Raw genomic sequence first — 17,023 nt, forward strand, 5'->3', positions numbered from 1 at the left:
ACCTTCTTCTACAAAATGTTCTTTAATACCATTAGAAGAAGAAAAATCTCACAAAGAATTCTCAGATGGTGTTTTTGGTTATGCAGCACAAAATTCAAGAAACTGAACTTTAAATTCTCATTTCAACTCAAATCTTCCATTTAATCTTTTGATTTTGCAAGTTTCTGGTAAAATCTGGTCAGAAACAGTGAAGTACACAATTTTCTCCAGTGCCACATATATACAACTATTCCACATTGCTACATCAAGTGTTATGCATCTTCTTCTGGTTTTGTTGAAAAAACAAACAAACAAACAAACAAAATCACATCCCAGGCTTTGAATATGTATCCATACGGAACTATTCAACATTATTTTCTGACATGGACATTTTCATCTCAAAAAGATTCTGAGCTGAGATAACTTAAGAAATAATGAACACCAGCTGTGTGCAGGGCAGGGGGGAAATGGGTGGCACATCACTCATCTGAGAAAAGCCTAGCCTAATTTTGGCGTGTACAACACAACCTACTTCAACCGTACTGCTTAAGACACAGGGTTTTGGTCTCATTGCTTAAACTTACATTAGGAAGATCCCTTATGTCATTGATGATGCCCTCCAAGATGGATGACAGTGTCACCATGGGATCTGTTCGCCGTCGGTGGATAGATTTATGAGGACGCTAAAGAAATCAGAGGCAGAAAAATTAAGGCAGTTCCAAGATGCAAAATATTTACCCACAGAAATCTTAGGCAATTTAGTTTATTAATTTACTGGGCAGGTATCTGTGTTGCATGCAGAGGATGCACAGGAGTAGTAAAGAAACTGGCCAGTTGGCACAAACAGAAATAGAGATGCTGCAATCAGCTCAGTAACACCTTCACTCACATTCAGATAATCACAGTGAACGGTTGTCCCTACTCGCCGCTTCTTCTTTGGAGGAAGCTGCTGTTTAGGAAACTTCAGGACCAGTGATTTCCTGCGAACCTCATCCGCACTAGGTAAAAACAAAAAAGCGTAATACTTTCCCCAGCCCTCTTATGAATCAAGACCATTCGTCCCCCAGTATATTAGCTCTGGTCCCATCTGCCATAATACCAAACACACAATCGAAATACTGTAGTAATAGTCTATGTAAAGCCCTGTCACTTTATTCCTGTGATTAATATACATAGGAGCATTCTGCACTAAGCTCTAAATTGTTTTTTCTTACTACCCATCAGTATCTCTGCTTCTTCCCTTACCTCTCAATCAGTTGTTTTCCCAGGACAATTTTTGTTCCTTCTACTTTGATGAGTTCTTCATTATCATTGTGAATGACTGTTTTTTCCAGCTCTTCCTCCTGCTCCTCTGTCATTGCAACAGGATTAGAAGGTGGGGCATTTGTTTGGTAGTAAAGAGGGCAGAACTTATTAGTCCTCATATGGCCAATTGCACCACATGCTCCACATTTTAGCTGCAAAAATATAAGAAAGATGACATATCAGAATTCATACATAGGCTCCTAGTTTAGAGGCAAAGTATGATTAAAATCCTCTAATCAGACCTTTAGTACATCACTAGAACAGAAAATTTCTCCAATACCCAAGACCTGTTAGCGTGCTTTATGTATGGATATGCTTACTTTCAAGTCTGGACGCTCTTTCATTTTCTTGGGCTTCTTTTCTGGAGGGCCTTTGAGTTTCTCTTTTTCTTGGTTCCGTTTTAACCGCCTTAATTGTTCCTGGATCCTGCGCCGCTCCTTCCGCATTTCCTCACGGTGCTGTTCATCAAATAGAGCAAACTTTCGTCTGGGGGGGGAATGAAACAAAACAAAACACACAAGTTTTTCATCTGAGTTGATGATTTACCAGGTACTCTTCTGCCAGGTCAACCACTGCAAAAAAATCATAATACCCTCCAAATGGACAGCCATTAACTCTCTCTCTAAATATATACAACTACAGTGCCAGGCTACTACATTCAATTCTACATTTCTTCATACTGCCAATAGAATGAAATAGTCTACGGGCAAAGTTAAAAAGAAAAAAAAAAAAAGAAAAAAATCATGTAGGTCTTACATGAACTCTTCATCCTTGGTAGTCCGTATTCGGCAGTAGGCATCAATAACAGCAGGCTTCCGAACTGTCTCGCACCTCACATATTCTTTCCCATCCTCATCTCTAAACGTGCGATAGATTTTGAGGCGGCGGCCAGTGGCAGAGGAATTAAGGCTGGTTACAGAGGCAGTGTCATCATCTTTGTGAGAGTTTGCTGAGGCTCCTGAAGCTGATGCTACAAGAGAGTGTTTTATTTACTTTTCATTTCTTTCATACTGTAGAAACATCATTGTTTAAACACAGCAGATAGTTTTGGCTTAAAAACTTCCAAGGCACAAATTCAGGAAAACCTAAGCAACAGAAACCTTTCCCTTGCTTGTTCATGTTATATTATCATGACATATATCAATCTGAAATAAAGGTAAGCTACTGAATTATCCACATGGATTATAAAGCCAGAAGGAACAGCTACAGTCAAAAAGGACCCACAGGTTCCGAAGTGCAACCTGTAAGGCAACTGCAACATGGCCCTGCAGATTGCTTATAGTTACAGTGGTTTTGATCATAGGTATGGAGATTTGGCAGAAACTGAAAGTCAACAATTATCCAGTTCTCCAACTAGTGTTACAACCAATGAGCTAACTTGGTCTCACGTGACCACAGAATCTCACAGAATTTTTCCAGCACCATCCATAATTTTGGTTGAGAGATTTTGTTCAAAGTAACACTGGGTATCTTTTCATAAGGCAACAATCATCAGCAAATCTTCCACATATCCCTTACTAAATTATTCCAGTAATTATTTAATTAGTGATTTATTCCCAATCTGTGTTTCCAACAGCAACAATAACGTTGACCCAGATGCAGCAGAGCTCAACTTTGCTCATACACATGCAACAAGTAACAGTGGCCATGAGCACCTTCACACGGACAGAAGTTCATTCACAGGTCAAACACTTCTACCTGCCAGTCAGGGACCTGTCAAATTCTCTGTTGGAATGCACTGAAAATAAACACATTTCCAAGAGATCCAAATCTGGCAGCTGCCCAGTTACCTCCCAAACACACTGCTACCGCACACAGTATAACAGACACTGCTATCAGCCTACATATTGTGCCTATCTGTTTCTCATACATAGCTATGTTTACACACGAGATCCAATTAGAGCACCATAAGCTGGTTGCAGGAACTATTTGTGAACACATCTTGAGAAAACTACAAAAAAACACACCCCCCCCCCCCCCAAAAAAAAAAAGGGAAACTTAAGCAGCAGTGAATATCTGAAGAAATATCAGAGTAAGTTTATAGTTCCAAATAAGCAAAGCTATGGGGCAAAGAAAACACTTTAAATGCATTTTCAGCCAGTAACTGCTCAGGAGAAGGAAGAAGCCCCAGATAAGCATATCTGTACTTTCTTCCTGTAAGGAATCCACACTGTCCTCTGAGAGGCCAGATCAGCACAGTTTGCAGCCTGACACAAAGTTCTGCATCCCTTCCCAGGCACTTTCTGGTGGTTGCAGTTACTTACACAGCCCCTTTTTGTCTCTCCTGTCCTTTTTGCCCCTCTCTTTGTCATTGCCACTGTCTTCTCCCAGAAGCATCCTTTGCAATTCCTTTCGTTCCTGCTCTTCTCTTTCCCGAGAGAGCTGAGAACTGGTTTTCTTGTTCTGTAACATATTCTCAATATTCTTTCCCATCTCTTCAAAGTCACTGTCTTCAGCTGAGCTGCTATCTGTGTCTGTGGACAGGATCTCAGTGGATTCCAGAACCCTGAAACAGGAGGCACCTTGAAAGTCAGTTAGTCCCCCCCCCAAAAAAAGTCAGCCTGTTACCGTCCCAGAAATACAAAGGTAAAAATGACACAAAGGTTTGAAAATTAATGTTGCAAACCACTACTACAAGAACAGGCATAATATATTCCCTTCCCAGTCCTCCTCTAATCCCCATGTCCAAAAGATCAATTGTTCCAAGCCAATCGTCTCCATCAAGTTGATCTCTTTGTCATCAACAGTACTATATTCCCTCCCCACTCTCAGGTCTTGGGCCAGAACAAGGAACAATACATGAATTCTTCTGGCAGTTCTAAAGAATAGAACATAGAATTGGTAGCTGCTACCCAAGAGAGAGAGATGGCAAACTGCTGTTAACAAAACAAATAAAAAATAAAAAATAAAAAAAAAGAACGGAAATAGGGTGGTGAACTACTGATCTGTGCAACAGTGAAACATCTCATGCCATTATACGTGGCAGACTATGCAACTCATTCTACCTTTCCAAAAGGTCTATGACAGCAAGACACTAAGGCTAACCCATAAGTTTCTATTAACAGCCAAAGCTCTCTTTCTCAGTGCTGTATTTTGTGGGCCCAACCAGTTAAATCAACATCTATACCACGACATATCAGTGAGCCCCAGGCACACATGGTTGTGGACTTTCAAGGTGGGGACAGGGTGGGGTTCAAGGCTGTCAACATCAGATAAGAACTTACTTATTTTGTAAATCAAAGATGCGCTGACACTCTTCTTTGTATCTCTCCTGATGTTCTGCTACAGAAAACCGAGACCCACGTGCAAATTTGCTCATAGGACCTTCTCCTGAACGAGCCTGCTCTGTAGACATCGTACGTACCACATCAATCACTTCCCACCGGGACAGCTTCTTTATCTGGAAAGAGGAAGACAGACTAGAAATGGCTTTCGAGACATACAACTGAGGTAGCTGACTGTGGATTTCAACTCCTTTCCACACAAGGTCAGAGTAGAAACATATACGTCCCTCCCACCACCAGCCGCTGAAGCCATTAGTGAAGAGAACTCTGTAACCTGCTCCAGGTTCATGCTCACCTCCTCTTCAGGCACTCCAAATTTACGCAGAAGCTGTTTGGCATTTTTGAGAGAAAGTCGGCGCAGATCAGCATCTGTCCCGGTCACTGTCTTTTTCACTGGCTGAGGTTCTTTATCATCCTGTTCAGAGGAAGATGCAGCCTATTAATGTCATCACATAATAGTCTTTCCTAGGCTTATCTTTTGATATTTTCTCTTCTTGATGCCCCATATTTACTCCATTTCTCCCACATGACTTTCCAGTTATTGCTCCTTGTCCAACCCAACCTTGGGAACTATACCTTCTGCTGAGTTGGTTTGTTTGGAATCTTCACATAAGAAAATCCTTCACCACAACCGGTAGGATCTGCTACACCAGTCACTTCTAGGAGGCACTTGCCCTTCATAGCAGCAATGAAGGCTCGTGTGGTGTTCCATGGAGCTGTGCGCACCTGCCAGCGAGAAGAGAAACGTGCCCTCACAATCCTCCTACCATCAACGAGAATTCCAAGCTATTTATTTTGGATTCTTCCAATCATACTGAGAACTTTTCAATTGACCTAATGAGGGTGAATTCCACTTCTTGATCCTTCAGCTGCCCTGATAAAACCTCTATGAAGAGCCAAAGTGCTAAATAATTCACAAAAGGCATTTAATGCAAAAAGCCTAGTCCTGAAAGGACTTGGCAAGACGGATCCCCAAACACAGGTATAAACAGGGATTATACCTGGCAGCAGAGTTCCCAGGAAAGTCACAAGAACATTTGAGCTACTGAATCCTACTTTTAATATATCCTTTACATTTAAAGACCTCATTTCTTTTCTGCCATGCAGATTCATATATTGGCATGCACGCTTATGCATCGCTCTGACAGTACCTCATCATCAATCTTCATTTGGAAATCCTCTTCATTCTCCTCTTCTGGCGCAAAGAAGGATTTCTCCCCGTAACCTGCATCCTGCAGAGAAATATTAGGAAAAAATGAGAACCTAAAGTCTTAAAAAGGTTACTGGAGAGAGAACCAGAAGTGTATTACGAATCTCCTGTGGAGACCTGTCATGCTGAACAAGCACACTTCCACAAACAGTTGTTTGCAAAATTCACCGTGACCCACAGTATCACAGATGTCAAACTGCCCAGTATTTTGACAAACTCCATAACTAAATACTGCACTCGACTTCAAAAAAATAACCAGTCTCCCTCACAGCCACATACTGGTTACTTTCTGCCGTAGAGCTCCAGGTAGAAACATAAGCCCTTTCTTGGACCTTCCCTATGCAACCTTTGAGCATAGCTAACTCAATATCTAAATAATAGGTGGTAAGAATATAACATCTCTCTCTAAGAATTTAACTTGCTTTTTATGCAGCAGAAAACTTCACAAGTTGCCCAGTAGTCAGGGGCCTAATTTGCCTATTTTGTAGCAAAATTAGCTTTAGGCAAAAGGTGTTACCTAGCCTCATCCTTCACAGAACTACTTGTCAGTAACTTGCCTTATAGCCTGCAAGGAGTGCTTACCTTCAGTCGCTGCTCAGCCGCAATCATGCTGTAATAAGCACAGCACTGTTCTGGGGATACCATTGCTCTGATCTCTTCCTCTGTTGGCAATCTGAAATCTGGCTTTAAAACCCACCAATTTGAGTCCATCCCTGAAAAATGCACAGATCAAACATCTAGTAGTTTCTCACAAATGTTGGATGCCATCATAATCCTAACTGTATTTCAAGATTTGGTACCCTGCTGCAATGCTGGCAAAAGGAGCAAGGATGACAAAACTGTGACGCTTAGACCACCAGAAATGATAGGTTTTTTCATTCTGCATTTGTTTAAATTAACGTCCCATTACTCACCGCCTGTTGTTATCACCAAAAACCCTCATACATTCATGCTCATTCAAGGTATAAACTACATTTCAAAAGCATTTAATCCACCTTTCACCTCCTCACCTCAAACTACTTTTCCCCATGGCCAGCCTAAAAAGCTTTGTATTACCATCTGTTTATCATTCTGCATATACAAAAATCAGAACTCAGGCTCTCAGAGCACTGTTAGACTCATGAAGATAGGACAAGTTTCTACTGGCATGTATTTGCTTGCAAAACACAACACAGCCATACACAGAGGGAAGGGAACATGTATGTGTTGGTGTCGTACATTGTTCCTTTACGAGTAAAATCATTGCTCAAAGGGTTATAAAAAAATACCGAAACTGTAGTCATTTCTCACCATCAAGCACACTTGTGCCAAAAGAAAGTGCACATTTATAAAAATCGGAACAAAAAACCCTATCATTACATTTCAGTTCTTCAAATAGATGTTTTCAAACATGGTTTTTCAGGAGGAGATGTTGCCTCCTCCTGCTCTGTCTGGAACCCCAAGAGCAGCAAAGAATGGCTGATGGCCACATAAAATCTTTAAATACCTGTGCGTTTGAAATCCGCACAAAGCTTTAGTCGCTTTCGGATGCTACTCTCCGAGTGCGAGGGAAAGGCCTTCTTAATATCCTCCATGCGAATTCTCCGAGGACGGTCTCTGCTTTTCCAGAAGAGGCGATAAATAAAAACCTACAAAACAAGATTCGTTTGTGATGTCCAAAGAAAGAATACAACAAACCTGCAAAGACAGTATAGACAATGCTGTTTCTAGTGACTACTTCAGACTTCCTACTTAAAACCCATTGTTTCTTATAAATTTACTTAGTAAAGTTTTCCAAGCCACATGTCTGCTTCAGGTTCAGCTATTTTTGAGAATGAGATGTGGAAAAAATATTTGTCTTAAAATTTTGTTATTATATCACATTAGAAATGTTCATGCTTTGGTACAGAAACTTGAACTCTGAGAATGACAGGGATTTTTCTGCTCTGCAAATACCTCTTAAGTCATAATTTTGAATTAAACTGACAGTAAATTACTAGAAATTTTCTCCAAAATCTAAATTTGGGGATATTTATTTGAATGGTCACTGACAGAGCCAAAGCTTAACTGCCTCAAGATCTAGGAAATCAACAAAGACCTATGAAGCAACTCTAATTCCGTGCTATGTAATAGGACTGTGATAAGATCCCCTAATTGCCTCTTAGTAAAACCCACGTAACTGTCATTTTATACAGCATAACCATTTCAAAGTTCATTCTAATTTTTTCAGTTTCCTACACTTTATATAATCTTATAACCTTTTATTTTGGCTAATAAAAAGCCTCTATCATATACTTATCAGATAGGATGCAAGTAAACAGAAGAAGCATACTATAAATTATTGGTTAAATGACAACCAAAATGGTCTGTATGGTTAACATCCAACTCTTGCAGTGCTGTCACCTCACAACACAAAAAAGGAACCATAGCAGGGCAATGAGCTTCTCAAATCAAGGCTGTCCACATGAGGCTCATGCCTATACCATGGACTTTCTCCAAAGACCCCTCAGATCCCAAACTGTCTCTTATCACATACCTGCAGAAAATCTCTGATATGGGTGTTAGCTCGTTTAGAGTTGGGACCAGGTACTTCATAAAGTGGGCACTCCTGACCAACTACAAAAATATCCACTAATTCTCGAACATAATAGCCTTGTCGTGTCCGGATAATCAGGAAATCCGTTTCAGGCATCTTATGTAAATAGATAGGGGCCCGGAAAAGGTTGTTTTCAAATGCCTAATAAGAGAAGCAAATCAAAGTTTGAAAGTCAGGTTTTGATCAAATTTTCTGTAACTCAAATGCCTAATAAGAGAAGCAAATCAAAGTTTGAAAGTCAGGTTTTGATCAAATTTTCTGTAACTCAATCTACAAAAAAGATCTTAAAAAAAAAAAAAAGGTCATTTCAATGATATACAATCATTTATATCACTATATATGTAGATGTGCAGTCAGAACATTCCTTGCTTACACAGAGAATAACCAAGGATGAAGCACAAAAGCATAAGAAAACCTAGAACAAATGCAGAAAGAGTTTGAAGGGCTCTTTGGACTGACCTTTAAGGAGGTACCTTAAAAAGGGACAGAAAGAACACATATGCAGAACACCACTATAACCAGAGAAACCAGCCCAGGACACACATACAGTCTGGGAATGGGAGAAGGCAACAGAAGCAAGGACTGAAGACTTTCCTCAGGAAGGGAGCTTGTAAGAACCTAACCAGAAAAGCAGAGAGCAGTGGAGTTCAGCATTTAAAGGTAAGAAAGTTTAAACTAGCACCAGGGAGGCACTAGACTGAGTGGAACTGGAAAGACCATCCTCTTCTATAAAGGCTTTTCTCCACCCATCGGGCTTCCACAAGCCTTACCCACTGCTACTCTCCCACACTACCCTCATCCACATTGCAAAGCTTTCCCTGAGATGGCCCTGTCCTCACTTCAAGCTTTCCAGAAGTCCTGTTTTGTCCATGATGAAGTCCTCTCAGGCTTGAACAATTAGCATTGTCGGTTCTGTGATGAATCTCTAGTATCAACCTTCACCTTACTTTTTTCCTGTGGTACATGGACAGAATTATTGCTGCACCAAGAGCAGCTAGCATTAACCGAAATCGATTTATTTTTACATTTATCATGGATTTTGTAACCAGATGGTCCTTACAACATTCTTAATTCCTCTCCCCATCTCAACTGATGTATTTGAACAACAGAGAAAGGCTAAAAAAAGCAGAAGTCTACACACCTGACTAGTAACTAGCATCCAGCAGACGACTAGCAGTGCAATTCTCAAAGTACACATAAGGTTTGCTCACACAAACCATGATAAATCCATGTTTTCTATCCCCTCCAACACCTATTTACTGAGCTCCCCAACATTCAAGCAGCTTTGGCCTTCCACTCAGTCCTCTCTAACAGTATTTCTAATGCGGTTACAAAGCAAAGCAGCAAAGATTCACTTCCTGCAATTCCTATCATTCCTATAACAATTTTAAAAAACATACAACATAGAGAGATATTTAAAAAAAAAAAAAGTCAACTGAATTATTATCAGTAAACACAGAGACTTAAACTGGAAATTAAACTGAATCTGTTTTCTGGAAGTTGAACATTATTTGTGATTTGATAAACAGGGCACAAAACATTCTGCCTATTACTCCACATTCAACCTGTCGTCTTATGCTTGCTTTTCTCACCTGCAGTAACTGGCCTGGATGTAGAGAACCCAGGAACGGAGAAGTGTGACAATAAACAGTCTCTCCATATTTACAGTCTGGAGCTCCTGGATCTTTGCCAGGTTTCTGCAACATGCAATGAAGGTGCAGTTAGCACTCAGTGAGAGGCAGAAGAAAATCACTGTCCAACAGCAAAACCTGCATACTCACCCTTTTGTAGTAATTTTTAATCTTTGTTGCCATGCCAACCTGCATCATTAAAGGGGCATTTTCCTCACTGTATTCAGCAAGGATGAGATCTCCATCCTTGCCAGTTAGGTCCTGTGGTGTGCGCATGAAGAACATTTCACCCCCACCAGAAGCCTGACGCTCCTGCTCTCTCATCTGTGCCAGTGAAAAGACAGTGTTAGGAAAACAGCACATCAAACAAATCTGCTGTGCAAATGGAGCCACAGCAGACATCAGATATGGAGAAAAATAACTGCACCTTGGCTTTTTTTTTAATGTGCTTCAGCAGAGGTTGCACAGCATGGGGCCCAGGCTGGGACAAGGCACCAAAAGAGTATTTCTTCAGGGGAGGCCGATGAAATTGTCGGAGCTTCATAGGACCCATATGGGTGGGAAAGAATGGCTGGCGAAGTTCCACTGCTGGGATAGAGTGCTAACATAGGAACAAAATGTGAGTTAAGAATGACACGTATCACCTCAAAACCAAGATCATCCTCCTATCCTGCAAACCCTTATATAACAGAACCTAGTAATATTTTTAGGTCTGCTAGGAGTAATACTAGTGCACTGAAATTCACTTGTTATCATATATGTTGCTGTTTGACAAGAAAGTGCTTAGGTCCATATATCAATCTTTCCTTTCTGTACAGAGATTACTTTAATTTTACTATTTCAAATGGTACCCAATGAAAGGATTTTTTTTATTAACTAGGAGCATGCAAAGCCATTATCCTTATCAGTGGGACAGAAGCACATTTAGAACTACATACATTTTTCCCATTATAGAAGAGACTGGAATCAGATGAGGTTTTAGAAGTGGTCACTGAATACCACAATGAAGGGGGAAAAAATATCACCTCTTCCCCTAGGGCTAGTGAGCAGTAGTTCAAACTCATCATTATGTAAATTATTTTTATAATATCCAGATTAAAACACACACTAGTAGCAGAAGTACAGCCTCACCTCTTGACTATCTGCACCACTCCCCCCCCCCCCCCCGCCACTGCTTCAGAAAGAGTACTACAGAAAGAGACACGAAACAAAAGCATGGCGAGTATGACACAGCAAGATCTGGCACCTAAACCTCAGTCTGATGGGGCAATCAAGAAAAGTTAGTTCAAACTCCTTTTAATCATTTTAATTAAACATTAAAAATCACTCTCATGAACACTTAACTGACCTGCTGTAATCTAAATTCTGTTTTCTACAAATCCTAAATCATACTCTCAGCTAGAAACCTCCTACCAAGACACACTTTCTATTTCTCACTCTATAGCCAACACTACTGTGACTACCTGAATGATGTTGCCTCCAAAGGTTCCTCGAAGTCCCTGCTGTTTGGGGTAGTAAAACTCATCATTGGAGAGGTTCCACGGATCCTTCACCTCTGGCTGAGACATGTTCTAATTCAATTTTAAACACAGAGAGGTGTCAGTGAAAAAAAAAAAAATTCACTCCTTCCATGTCGTTCCCAACCTGCAAGGTGCTAAAGCTTATGCTGACCTGCTGTGGTTCTTCCTTGATGACACCTGTTTTTCCCAACAGGATTCGACTCTTCTTTAAAGAAGATTCTTTCTTGTTCTCCTTGGATGGAGAGTTCAAAGTCATTTCTTCCTTTTCATCAGGAATTTCTAAAAACACAAGCAATCACACTGTAGGGCACTTGTTCTAGGGTTCTCTTTTCAGCACTGCAACCACCTACTGAGCTGCAGCTTGGTCCAGACATTTTAGCCTTTCTGTTCAGTTTCTGGGGTGACTGTCCTCCTTCTACACTCCTCCCCCTTTTCCCTCTGTACAGGTTAATATGAAACAAGCTCAGAAAACACAGAAAAGCTCCATGCTTAAATCTCTTTGATTTGGGATTACCTTGCCTTCTTCAGCAGTGAGCAGATTTGAGTGGGAGGAGGGTAATTGTGGGGATTGCTTGGAGTATCCACTGTTCAACACAAAATTTACTTATAATCTAATCAATGAAAGTACAAGAAATAGCATCTGTTCTGCCAAAGCTATTCTAAAAAGTTGAGAGTCAAGGCGACAGGAGTGTCAATACTGTTTCCTAACTACATGTATTAATACTCCTTTTCTTCCCCACACATATACAACACAAAAGTGAGTCTGAATCCAAAGATAATATGGACCTGAACCCAAAGGGGATTCCTGAAAAATTCCAGGAAAGTGGTATGAATTTTAAAAGTTCGCAATTTGCAAAGCATGGATTCTCCAAGTAAGATTTTCACACAAGAAGCAGGGCCTAGTGACATGGGCTTGGTAGACGCTATATCAACTTCACGCACAGATCTCATGTCACTCTATATAAAATAAGAATGGGTTCACCTTTATCACTATTTATACAAACATCTGCAATTTTGTGGTGTATTTCAGACTTGGAAAGCAAATACTGCAAGTCTGTTTGTCTTTACTTTAACCAAGCTCAAATTAAGAGTGATTTTCAAGGTTGCTGGCTAGTACCAAAACATTCCCATCAATACATATAGAAATTCTTAAAACTGACCCACTTTCCTGAGGAAGGAAATGCAATCCAGGCCATATAAAAGTGTAGCAAAATATGCCTGTCCTTAAATTACATAAGGCTGCTTGAAGATTACCAACACACACATCTTAGAAAGTGGTGATTTTAGTGGTCCAAATAAGACAAAAATCTCTCCAACTTGTAGCAATATAAGCAGGGAGTACATTCAAGTCGAACTCCAGGAATACTGAGTAAGTTTGTAGCAGCAACAAAAATGCTGAGAGGTGTTATGCAAAGTCATTGCTTCCATGTGCCATTACCATAGCCTGAAAGAGGTTTAAGGAATTTGCTTCTTCAGGCTTTGAATACAAGCCATGCTGAGAATGTCATGGGCTGGTTTGTGGTTTACTTCTCTAACTTCCCTCTTCAAACCAGCATGCATGCAAGTAAAATTAATAAGACAGTCGCTTCTAAAACACACCAAGAGTCAGATTAATTACATTAAATTTAAGTTTCAGGGCATTAATTTTTACTCTCCTGTTACTGCTTTTATCTTTGGAGCTGAAAGTATATACCACACCATTAGAGTTATTATCATTGCCTTCTTCTGCTTAGGCCTTTGATTACTTGCAAATTATTTTCAAAAGCCAGAAGAAAGGCAGGCCGTAAGTATTGCCCCAGTCCACTTATTTCCATTACAGTGTGACTATAAATCCTTGCTTCCATTTCCAGCTGTCTTTTCCCATTTAAGTCAAATTTCCGGATACCATGAACATACCTAGAATTATGTTTTCATCATTTGGATCAAGTGTTAAGACAGGGGGATCCAAGTAGGTTTCCATTGCCTGATCATCCCAGATGATATTGTCTTCCCAACGGCCATATACTAACTCTTCATTATCAATTGGGAAAATAGAGTACCAGGGCTTGTCTTCATCCAGGGAAACTGCAACAATCATAAGGTAGAATCCTTAGGAGTTTCATACACTGCCTTGGCAGAAAAACATTTCAGAACTCATCCCCACATCTTATTCCCTCAACCTTCCCCATCTTTCAGGGCTTTCTGAGGTAGAACCTCTAAAAGGCAAAAGAAAACTCATCTTGGAAGTATAGAGGAAGCAAAGACCCAAGTCTCAGCTTTACCAACACTTAAGAGATTTTGCTCCATTGAAACAGAGAACCTCCAAGAATGAAACAGGGTCTCTAACAGGTTTTAGAGCAAACAAGTATCCCTTTTTTCTACACCTTGTTGCCAAAAAAGGACCCTGCTATTACACAGAACACAAGTCTGTACAGAAACCTGTGTCACGTGCACCTATTCATAAGCCAAACATTGACATCCTCATTACCTTGCTGTTCAGGGACCTGCTTTTCTTTGCCCTTTGCTATACCTAGGACTCCTGCTACATTTGGTTTCTGTGCTAGTGGAATTGGTGGATTGAGCAAAGAGCCACTCCGGTTCAAACCTAGAGAAAAGGAAAACAAAAGTAAGGTTAGCTTGAGCGGGAGGGTTAGGGGGCATTGCATTGCCTTAAATCAGAACTTAGGGGTTGCACGGGGAGCGATTTCCAGCCTGAACCAGGATAGGCCTACTGCTCATATCACAGAGCGTCACGTCATTAGTACGGGTAAGACTTACAAAAACACATTCACCCACAGCTTACTGCTGGAGTCTGCAGCCTCTTCAAAGCTATGTTTGGCTGGCTTTACATATGCTGCATGACAGTGCGTAAGGTGCATTTCTATACGGTCCCTATGAAAGTGAGAGGCCTTGACCAGACAGTTGCCATCAACAGAATAGTTGGTCTGGCCTCCAGCAGCCTCCTGTCTTATGTGAAACGGTCATAGAAAAATGGATAGCCAAGCAGACCTCAAGCAATCGTTCTGTGGAGGCAGCTTCTCCCATGGCAGACCAACTCACCTATGCTCACGTCACTTATGTCACTGAAGTGAATGCTTCTGGAAGGCATAAGGCCTAAGGCATGTCAACAGACCAACCATCTTTAACATGTTACTGTAGCTTTTGATGGGACTCCAACACAGCGAGGCCAGGCCTGGATAGCTCAGGCACAACTGTGCTGAAATGCAAACTGTTATAAAAGGCTATCCCCAATTCACCTACCCAGCTCTTCAGAGTGTCTTGTACTCAGAGCTAAACAGTAAAGGATTGACACCAGTACCCAATAAATATCTGACGTTCCCATTAGTCCTTCCTTGTAGAAGCAGGATAAGATATAACAAACAGATGATAAACATTCATTCTACACAAGCAATTTAAATTTAAAATGCATTTGTGTCTAAGAGAAGTCTGAGGCTTGTAAGAATTGTTACTTCCTATCTAGAAAAAACAGAATTCCATTATTAGTCCAGAAGAAACTTCAGAAGACTTTTACACAATTCCTCCAATTAAAAAAACATATAAAGAAAATTCCATTGGCTTATAAACAGCAGACATCCTACGTATAGCATTGCCTGATACTAATGTAGAAGGATCTAGCATCTGGTATTCCACATGGAGAGAAGAACGCCAGAGTTGGTATTTTCTTTAACAGAAGGGACCTACTCTGCTTTTGGAAAGAATGAGTCTCAGAATTCTGAGTGGAGCTCTGATTTTGCCAAAAAACATTCCCTGACAGGAAGAATTATGTTCTGTATTTGAGATGAAAGCATGGAATGAGTCAGCTCAACGACAGTAAGTACAATTCACATCAGACCATTGATTACCTTGTTGGGCATTGTATGCAGTGGCATTTCTAGTCATGCTGGATGGCAGCCAGCCAGCCAAACTTGCCCGCTGTGTCTTAGTCCCTTTGTGCTTGACATCTTCTCCATTCCAGATAACATCATCCTCCCACTGGAGCTGTGTCACCATAAGGAAGTGCTCATCAGCTAGCAGATCATCCTTCTCATCCATCAGCCCTGCATCCTGGAAGGAAAGAAAAGTTGCTTGAAGACCTGCATCCACTTTATGCTTTCGAACTAAAGGAGGAAAATTAAAAGTCTCATTTTGCATGGTGCACAACCATCCACTGGCCCATCACCAAGCTCTCATTGTGCAGCAATCCCCAGTGCCACACATATCTCCACACCTTCCCCCACAGTTCCCCTCTCACCCCCTCATCTGTGTGTCCTTTAACCTCCTGCTCCTTCTTCTTCTCTTTCAGCTTGAAGCCATAATCAAATCCACTGCCATCTTCAGGGATCCCCAGCATATCATACCAGAGCTGGGCTGGGCCATAGCGCCATTCTGCTACTTTAGGCTTTGTATCTGTCACTTTGTCTATATCACCAGTTGATTGGGAAAATTTCGATTCCACAGGTGCCATCATGGTAATCTGAAGCACAGCAAAGGAAAGAATGGTTACACTGATGGTCTATCTAAATGTCAGAAAGAGGTTTCTTCCTTCCAAGTTTCCCAGCTTATTCTCGGAGGAGAAAAGTATTTCTAAGTGCTTTTCCATACTTACTAGCTGCCTTACGAATGTTCTGCAATTAGACTTCCAAGAACACACAGATTTCTTCTTGATACAAAGAAGATAAGCTCTCCTATTGATCCTGTACCACGGATGCAGCCTTCTCAGTAAGAAGCAATCACCTGAAGTCACTGACTAGTGTCTGAAGAAGAGCTTCTGCACAGCTGGAATACAAGCCAACCCTGTCCTCCAGTTTTATTTTGGAGGAAAAGCTCTTAACTCTAAAAGTTGCTGTCCAATCCGCTACTACCCCCAGTGCTAGCTGGCGACCCTCCCTAAGTCTCAGATATCCCACCTCATCATCTGAAAGGCACTGCTCAGGAGGGGGAGGAGCAGCAAACTCATATTCCCAAGGAGATTTTCCTTCCATTCCACTCTCAACTACAACTTCACCCTCCTGTATCTGCACTTCTTGTGCCAACTCCCGATGTTTCTTCTTGCGTTTCCTTCGGGCACTACGCCAAACCGATGGAACATTCTTTCCAGGGCCAAAGAGACGCAGGAAACGCAGCACCTAGAATAGCAAAAAACAAGAGAGTCAGAGAAAAAAAAACACTGTGGAATGCTTGCCTGTCTTTCCCTCACCTGAAAAGCAGCAATGAAAGAGAGCACTCTGAAATTCAGAAGCTTGGCCTCTACTACAATCCCAGCCCCTGATGCAATCAACAATCTCTTGGTTATACTTGAAAAAAAAGTTTCTGATCCACCTGTTTGATGGATCCTTCCTTTTCAAAAGGATTTTTTCTTAATTTCAGACACAAAGAAACTCAACAGAGGGAAGAAAGATTGCCTTTACATATTGGGCATATGGTAAGACACCACCTGGAAATAAATATTTTCATTTTGAACAATCCATAACCTTCAGAAAGACACATGGAGATGAAGAAGAGTTGATAAAATTATTAGCAAAAGAGACAAAGCTAGAAGA

General features: G+C 40.9%; 1 protein-coding gene across 8 annotated transcripts in view; it reads right to left on the minus strand.

The window, feature by feature from the left end:
* The window catches only part of TAF1 (TATA-box binding protein associated factor 1), a 33,244-nt gene that overhangs the window by 11,539 nt on the left and 4,682 nt on the right, over positions 1-17,023 (minus strand). For 7 of the 8 annotated variants that reach the window (XM_087748841.1, XM_087748837.1, XM_087748840.1 and 4 more), the window contains 23 exons: positions 16,391-16,609; positions 15,736-15,957; positions 15,347-15,548; positions 13,972-14,088; positions 13,401-13,568; positions 11,656-11,783; positions 11,448-11,555; positions 10,412-10,585; positions 10,135-10,308; positions 9,946-10,050; positions 8,294-8,494; positions 7,265-7,406; positions 6,361-6,491; positions 5,720-5,800; positions 5,145-5,294; positions 4,864-4,983; positions 4,509-4,684; positions 3,549-3,790; positions 2,041-2,254; positions 1,605-1,770; positions 1,225-1,436; positions 869-977; positions 564-662 (listed from right to left, as the gene is read on the minus strand). In XM_087748841.1, the coding sequence (XP_087604967.1) occupies positions 564-662; positions 869-977; positions 1,225-1,436; positions 1,605-1,770; positions 2,041-2,254; positions 3,549-3,790; positions 4,509-4,684; positions 4,864-4,983; positions 5,145-5,294; positions 5,720-5,800; positions 6,361-6,491; positions 7,265-7,406; positions 8,294-8,494; positions 9,946-10,050; positions 10,135-10,308; positions 10,412-10,585; positions 11,448-11,555; positions 11,656-11,783; positions 13,401-13,568; positions 13,972-14,088; positions 15,347-15,548; positions 15,736-15,957; positions 16,391-16,609 (3,660 nt within the window). Of the gene's footprint in view, positions 1-563; positions 663-868; positions 978-1,224; positions 1,437-1,604; positions 1,771-2,040; positions 2,255-3,548; positions 3,791-4,508; positions 4,685-4,863; positions 4,984-5,144; positions 5,295-5,719; positions 5,801-6,360; positions 6,492-7,264; positions 7,407-8,293; positions 8,495-9,945; positions 10,051-10,134; positions 10,309-10,411; positions 10,586-11,447; positions 11,556-11,655; positions 11,784-13,400; positions 13,569-13,971; positions 14,089-15,346; positions 15,549-15,735; positions 15,958-16,089; positions 16,368-16,390; positions 16,610-17,023 lie in introns of those variants that run through there. The other variant, XM_087748844.1, reaches the window with a different exon arrangement.

This window comes from Nipponia nippon, unplaced genomic scaffold (genome assembly GCF_047370975.1).
Source record: "Nipponia nippon isolate SJK-2023a ecotype South Korea unplaced genomic scaffold, ASM4737097v1 scaffold_12, whole genome shotgun sequence".
Classification (NCBI taxonomy): domain Eukaryota; kingdom Metazoa; phylum Chordata; class Aves; order Pelecaniformes; family Threskiornithidae; genus Nipponia; species Nipponia nippon.